Consider the following 7,500-nt stretch of genomic DNA (forward strand, 5'->3'; position numbering starts at 1 on the left):
CTTTCGGGAGGGCTGGGCCGCCTGTCTCCCGCGAGTTGGATCGGAGCGGGACTGTTCTCAGTGTCGTTTCGGTGCAGCTTTCGGCTGCGCAGGTCCGGTCTCAACAGGCGCCCAGGGTCGGTCAGCGAGGTCGGTAGCCCACCCGACCCGTCTTGAAACACGGACCAAGGAGTCTAACACGCCCGCGAGTCGTAGGGACTTTGAAGCCCGAAGGCGCAATGAAAGTGAAGGCCAGTCCGTCTGGCCGAGGTGGGATCCCGTCGCTCGGCGGCGGGCGCACCACTGCCCCGTCTCGATCGCTCTGTCGGCGAGGCGGAGGAGGAGCGTGTGCGTTAGGACCCGAAAGATGGTGAACTATGCCTGAGCAGGACGAAGCCAGAGGAAACTCTGGTGGAAGTCCGCAGCGATTCTGACGTGCAAATCGATCGTCAAACTTGGGTATAGGGGCGAAAGACTAATCGAACCATCTAGTAGCTGGTTCCCTCCGAAGTTTCCCTCAGGATAGCTGGCGCTCGAACGCAGTTTTATCTGGTAAAGCGAATGATTAGAGGCCTTGGGGCCGAAACGACCTCAACCTATTCTCAAACTTTAAATTGGTAAGAAGTCCGACTCGCTCGATTGGAGCCGGGCGACGAATGCGAGTGCCCAGCACAGCTGTTCCAGAAATACAAATTAAGTGTAGCGCCCCCAACGTTCATATCGTTTTATGGAGTAGCGATTCCGAAAACATATTGTATACAAACCACACGAGGTACCCGGAAGCGATCAAGCATAAAACGACTGTATTTTAATAGCCAATAAAAACAAATAAAAACCGCGAAAGCCAGAAAAATAATGAATATTCATTAGAACAACCCTGGATGAAGGTGAAAAAGATGTTGATGTCGTTTTATCACGTGGATTTTCAGAGGGAATCTAACTGAAAGTTAACCAACATTGTATACCCAACGCCAGTTTTTTTCTCAAGTGATACATTTAAAAAGTAGGTATAAATGTTTTTTTCCATATCAGTTTAAAAATAATTTTTTCTGTTGAATTCTTTGATTTAGTTGGATACTTTAGTTATCCTTGAATGTTTTAACAAGGTTCGTATCCATATTGCCTGGCTGGATTTTTTCCTATGCTAGCTAGGCCCAGGCCCCTTGCGTGGTTAAAACCAGCTGTGTAAGACTAATGGCTGTGTATTTTTAACAGGTAAACATGTCTATTCTGGGGCCTGAGTGACAGTTTACAGCTGTTTCTAGTAGGCTAGCCTGGTCCTAATGAATAATGAGGCCTAGCCTAGGACCTAGCTAGGCCTAAGATATTTAAAAAATCATATTGGGAGGGGAGTTACACTACAGTAGGTCAGGCTACATGCCTATACTATATATAAAATATAGGCTACTGTACATCATCAGCAGGTTAAAGGCCTAGCAGCCTACCTAAACCTTCTTAGTCAAAGATAATTGTTCTCGGGGGTGTAATATATTAATAGAAAGAAGCTATAGAGTACTGTGACATTAGATATTTAATTATAACAAATGTATATTTCTTTCATATTTGTATTGTATATTTATTATTAATACAGTATTTTGATATGCAATCAAAATCTGAATCAGTAAATTACATCAATTTCCGTTATCAATCAATTAATATATTAAAACCACATTAATATAAAATAACATTCAAAAAATTCAATTACAATTCATATACCATTTGTTAATGTATTTCCAAAACCATTGTTCTAGCAATAAAAAAAAAACACTACCATTCATACAGTATACTGTACATAATATACAATACTGTAACAATTAATTACAACAAATGTATATTTCTTTCATATTTGTATTGTATATTTATTTATTCTTATTTTGATATGCAATCAAAATCTGAATCAGTAAATAACATCAATTTCCGTTATCAATCAATTTCTTAAAACCAAATTAAAATAAAAATAACTTCCAAAAAATTAAATTAAAATTCATATACCATTTGTTAATATTTCCAAAATCATTGTTCTGGCAATAACAAAAAAACCACTACCATTCATAATATGTACAATACTGTAACAATTAAGTGAGTGAGAAATAGCAAACTATTCCTCAACTTTTCTGCACTTGGGCCTAGTCACCTCATGCTGGATCTCGGGTGAAATAAAAGTCAGATGTGACTTCATGATTGACATAAGCTGGTCAAGGTTGCTCTTTAATCCATATACCGCCCTTTTCCGGCGATTAAATTCTGAGTGGATTAATTCGCCGCCTTGCTCAGCTAAGAGTCCAACTCCTACTCTCCATTCTCTCATGAACGGTATTGTGTGGTGCTCCAACATGTGCAATTTTGGTTGAATCACATTTGGAGCGATGCGTCTGTATTCTTTGGAGAACAGTTGTATGTAGGTTTCTGTTTTGTGAAAAAAAATTTAATATTTTATTTGAAAGATGTATTGTCTTTTGAAATGACAAAAAATCATGAATTAAATTTTAATGTAACAAGAAAGTTTATAAATGAGAATTTAAATTATACAGATGTTTGAAGAAATTAATCACACATTAAGAATAAATAAAACCAGACAAAATTCACATAATTTGGTCATCAGTTTTTGCTTACCATATTGATCTATTTCTGAATCAGTGATGCGCCTCGTATGGTTTATGCATTCATGGACATTAGTAAAGGTTTTGAATACAGGTGTAAATGATTCCTGTATCTTGTGCAATTTTGTTTCTAGCAGTTGCTTACAGTTTGTAGGACAGTGATGTATCTGTTGCTTTAAAGTCATTGAGACACCATCCATGAGCTTTTCTATGATGTTGAACTAAAAATAAAATATATAGTTTAAAATAAAACGTTTACAGTATGGCGAGAGTCAATCGCAAATAATTCTTAATTTTATTACTTATTTTGCTGTGTAAAAATTAACGAACTTCACATTTTAGAAATTTTAGTTACTCACTTTGCATGCTCTGTATACATGGTTTCCCACAAAACTCTTTCCGTGGTACTGCTGTCGAAGAATTTTATTCTTCCTCAACACCTCGTCCATTTTTGTACATAGAGGTCCAGTTCCAAATTTTATCTCTTGGTTCATAGTGCTTCGCTATATAAAATATAAAAGAAATATAGCATTAATTTTTATAGTATTGTATATTTTAGACATAATTTTAAATTTTAAAGGTGTATACTGTAGTACTGACCAAGTCTTTGACCTCTTGTTCTTTCAGATTTATTCTGTGGCCAATCTCTGCAATCTTGTTATGCTGTTTTGTCACAAGTGACACTGAGAGCTCGTTTCTTAAATCCTCAAGATTCTCTTCTAAAGACTGGATTTTAATCATTGTAGCATTTCGATGCGCTGCAGCTTCTGATATGCTTTTCTCAAAGTCTGCTAGATGATCACCTGAGATTAAACAATATTGGTCAATCAAATAAATTTCAATCTGCATCAAAAATGAGCATCAAAATGAGTATATTTAAAAAATGTTAATGATAATATGGATAATTCATAGAAAAATAAGTTTCAGCCAAAGGTTTGTTTATTATGCATAAAAACAGGATAAACAATTTCGAAATTTACTGAATTCTATGCTGAAAGGGACAATGTATATTTTAAAAGCAACTTCACCAATTGAGTTTATTTAATGTCAATGTAAAGTTAAAACAACATTTGAAGTTACCAGTCAAGATGTCACCATCCTGTCGCATGTTAAAAATTATAACATCAAGATTGTGCACGTCTTTTTCCAGCATATCATAGAGTTTCTTAAACAACCCAAGAGAAATGTGTAATGCTGGTATTGACACCTGGAAAAATAGTTGAGGAAATATTTAATAAAGAGGTATATTTATAAATTACTGTAACAATTGTTTGTTTTGACAGTTATTTTATACTAACATTGTTATTTAATATGGAAGTACAAACACACATTTCATTGTTTGGAGTGTGTATTAAACTTTCTAAATTGAGATTTTAATTAATTTTGAATTTAACCTAACATAAACACTGGGGACCTGTGCTGTTATGATTATTTACCTACCCTGTTTAATTCGATGTGTACCAGGTATGGCCTAACAACGCTGTGCGATATTGTTTTGCTTTTTTTTTTGTCACTCCCATGGTCTACAAAAGACTTGTAGTCACGATTGTAGGTCTTGAGACATCTACAGGCTTGAGGAACATTGTTGGTTCTAATGTCATCTTGATTACAAAAACAATAGATGCAACTGTACTTTCCTTTAAAAAAATCAATTTTTAAATCTACATAATATATATAGTACTTCAGTTTTGTGTAACAAATGCCAAACAATGAGAGCTAATAGCCAAAATATAAAAAAAAAATTGTATTGAAACTGGAAATTGTACTTACCATTTGGGCCAACAAGTCCATATACCTTTGACAAAAAATCATAATCCCCAAAAAAGAATAGGCGGATATTGTGAGTTCTGTAAAATGAGAAGTTATTTTCATTCAATTACCATGAATTCTAATTAATTACATTAATCATAATTAAAGATATACAAATTATGTAACATTTTCAAATTAAGTTGCATATTATAATTATGTAGCTCTGCTATATACTTAAGTCAGTGTTACTCATTCCAATATTATACTACTGTATTTAATATTACTTTTTGGTCTTTGGTGAGGTCCACTGGTTTCCATCTAAATCCATGACTTCATCAAGAACCAGTTTCAAGCCTTTTTCGACATTAACTATAAAATCTGGTGCTTGGAATGCCAAAATGACAATAATATTGTGCAGCGCATTGGGTTTAGGTAAACTGCAAATTTGAACTTCAAATTTAGTGGTATCACCACCCTTGTCTCCTCCAAACTTGAGAAATATGTCTCCATCTTTGAAGAAGTTCAATTCATCAGACCTACAAAATTTAAAATTGCTTGTTACAAAATTAAATATAATTTAAGTCTTCCCTGACTAGATTTGTAATTATTTTATTCTTATATTTATACCACATGCGATCTATTATAGTATATATAATTTGTGCCAATAATACAGTACTGATGTATGAAATAGGTTTGTTTAAAAATAACAACAAAAAATGTTACATACATATCATATTTGTTTAGGTAGTCATAGATTAGTTCTTTGATTTTGGTTAGTCGGACTACTGCAACCTCCTCCAAAACAAGACCTCCTATAGATGTGGCTCCATCTCGTTTGACAAACATGTATTCCATAGAATCTACTATGTGATCACCGATAATCTGTTCTTGGCAAATGCGCATTTGCCTTTCAGAAGCCAAAACTCCTGGGCAAAATCTATATTAAAAAAAAAATGTATATACAGTACTGATTAATTATAGTTTTTATAGTTTTCTATAGTATTCTAAATTCAATTAAAAAAAAAGTAAACTGTTGACTGAATAATAGTAAACAGTGGCTGTGTGGCCCGACGGAGGTCCACATACCCGACACGAAAAGCAATAATAAAATAAATTACCTCCGCAGTGCTCGTTGCTGGCTCCAATTTATGCGGCAGGCATTCATGATTGCCAAACATCTTTGGGGGTCCATTTTCTCTTCAGTACTGGTAACACTAACAGTTGTTGTGCACTCTGATTGTTTAACAATGTTGATTGGCTGAATTTGATCAAATAAAATATTTGTATGATTTATCAAATAATAATGTATAATGAGTGAATCAAGAGTGTAGGCCTACATTATGATAAATTTAAATTAATTGTAATGGGTTAAAAAACTCACCCGTCCTCGAGTCATAAGTGACACTTTCTTATTATTCATAAGGTCTTTCCGTACTATGTTGTGTGCCATGCTTTTCAATTCTTTTGGCCAAACCTCATTTGTTTGGGCAGTACATGTAATTTCTTCAACTGCACTTAAAATTTTGGTGAATGCCTGTTCTTTAAACGTTTTGCAAACATGATTGGGGGTTTCTGACCAAACTAATTGAATTTTACATTGTTTGCATTGCAAAAGGACTCGTTTAAGCGATTGTTCTACAATAAGTGGAACTGGTTTGAGATCTTTGTTACTGACAATTTGGCTGCAGTTAAAACAATCAATTGATTCTCGTCCTACTGCCTTAAACAATTTGTTTATGCAAAATGTACAAAAAAAATGTTGACAAGGCGTCTGCTGGCTGTCAATTGACAACAAATTATTGCATATCTGACATTCATACACTTGATTATCGTAATTTTCAAAAATTTTAAATTGAGGATTTAGTAGCAAGTGCTCATGAGTGGGAATAAAACTGCCAGTAGTATTGCTTCTGTTTTCGGGAAACTTGCATTTCTTCAGCCTTCGACCAGGTCTTGATTGTTGACTGAATAAGTAGCACGCTAAGCATTTGTCTCCATGGTCTTTGAAATTAAATGGTGTTATGTTGTGTCCACCAAGTGCGCTAACGTGACAGCTTCCACATAGCCACTTAAGATTTGGATCCAAATTATATTCATAAGTGTACTTTACATCTTTTATTTTAAATTTTTTTCCGCAACAGTAGCAAAGGGAACTCAATGCCCTTTCGTGAAACTCCATTACTGTATATGAAATAAAATATAATATAAAAAATTTTAAATAAAAATAGCTCCGCAGCTTATCTGTGAAATATATTTGTAATTGTATGTGTAATTTTTATAAAGGCCTATAATAGTAGTATAGTTACAGTAATGACTGTCACTCAGTCACACCAGCTAGCCTAAAAATGCACCAGAAAAGCAATAATTATTATTATAAACACATGCCATTAATTATTTGATAACAGTTATAATGATTAAATTTAGGATTAGGATAATTAAAGGTTTTACTACTACGAATTTTCTATGTTTGGGCCTAGCTTCATCCTAGGCCCACATTACTGTCAAGTTTATCGCCGGCTTCAACGCACTTTCTAAGCCTATCGCCAAACAGTTTTCTCGCCAATAACAATGTATAAAAGGGTTGCAAAATATGCGAGTTTTACTAAAAACTGAACCAGGCTATATTAACATAACTTGTATTATTTTATTTATATAATAATGATGGCCTATATTCTAGTTCGTTCTTTTTCTAAAAAAATGAATTATATCCAAAAAATAAGTTAGGAATACAATGATATTTTCTACTTACGATTGTTTACTATTTCATTACACAGTTTCTATCGACTTCCTGGTTTATGTGTGGGAGATTATTTCAGTAAAATGGACAATATCGTCGTTTATTTATTAATTTATATTAAAGAAACAATAAAATATTGATTTTTTAATTGAACATAAACTTTTTTAATCGTTTGGTTTTATATAAAATGTGTTTTCTACATAAAAACTAACGGTAGCAAAATTTAATTTGGCGTTCGCGAAATAATGGTTTGTGTACAAAATTCATAAGTTCGCGCGGATCGGAGAGCGTCGTCTGCTAACACTGAGGGCGCTTTACTTTTTCTGATATCTTAACACTAGTTGAAACAGCTGTGCCAGTGGGCCACTTTTGGTAAGCAGAACTGGCGCTGCGGGATGAACCGAACGCCGGGTTACGGCGCCCGATTGGGACGCT

General features: G+C 34.4%; 2 protein-coding genes across 2 annotated transcripts; both read right to left on the reverse strand.

Annotated features, from left to right (window-relative positions):
- Positions 1-1,904: 1,904 nt before the first annotated feature.
- Positions 1,905-3,320, reverse strand: LOC140039388 (uncharacterized). Its single transcript, XM_072084990.1, has 4 exons — positions 3,180-3,320; positions 2,939-3,082; positions 2,593-2,800; positions 1,905-2,385 (listed from the first exon to the last, which is right to left on the reverse strand). The coding sequence occupies exons 1-4, from the start codon at positions 3,318-3,320 to the stop codon at positions 2,078-2,080; spliced, it is 801 nt and encodes a 266-aa protein (XP_071941091.1). The 3' UTR covers positions 1,905-2,077.
- A 1,018-nt stretch (positions 3,321-4,338) lies between these two features.
- LOC140039389 (uncharacterized) lies at positions 4,339-6,507 on the reverse strand. The gene is made up of 4 exons (XM_072084991.1): positions 5,710-6,507; positions 5,447-5,586; positions 5,056-5,265; positions 4,339-4,864 (listed from the first exon to the last, which is right to left on the reverse strand). The coding sequence occupies exons 1-4, from the start codon at positions 6,505-6,507 to the stop codon at positions 4,609-4,611; spliced, it is 1,404 nt and encodes a 467-aa protein (XP_071941092.1). The 3' UTR covers positions 4,339-4,608.
- Positions 6,508-7,500: the final 993 nt, after the last annotated feature.

This window comes from Antedon mediterranea, chromosome 2 (genome assembly GCF_964355755.1).
Source record: "Antedon mediterranea chromosome 2, ecAntMedi1.1, whole genome shotgun sequence".
In the NCBI taxonomy this organism is placed as follows: domain Eukaryota; kingdom Metazoa; phylum Echinodermata; class Crinoidea; order Comatulida; family Antedonidae; genus Antedon; species Antedon mediterranea.

What these genes read in the sequence shown, in the direction of transcription:
- LOC140039388 (XM_072084990.1), bottom strand. Translation starts at nt 3,320, where the DNA reads ATGATTAAAATCCAGTCTTTAGAAGAGAATCTTGAGGATTTAAGAAAC. An exon ending in AACAAGAGGTCAAAGACTTG is followed by an intron (nt 3,083 to 3,179) that starts GTCAGTACTACA and finishes TATTTTATATAG; the next exon opens with CGAAGCACTATGAACCAAGA. An exon ending in TTCAGAAATAGATCAATATG is followed by an intron (nt 2,386 to 2,592) that starts GTAAGCAAAAAC and finishes TTCACAAAACAG; the next exon opens with AAACCTACATACAACTGTTC.
- LOC140039389 (XM_072084991.1), bottom strand. Translation starts at nt 6,507, where the DNA reads ATGGAGTTTCACGAAAGGGCATTGAGTTCCCTTTGCTACTGTTGCGGA. An exon ending in CAGCAACGAGCACTGCGGAG is followed by an intron (nt 5,266 to 5,446) that starts GTAATTTATTTT and finishes TTTTTAATATAG; the next exon opens with ATTTTGCCCAGGAGTTTTGG. An exon ending in TACCTAAACAAATATGATAT is followed by an intron (nt 4,865 to 5,055) that starts GTATGTAACATT and finishes TAAATTTTGTAG; the next exon opens with GTCTGATGAATTGAACTTCT.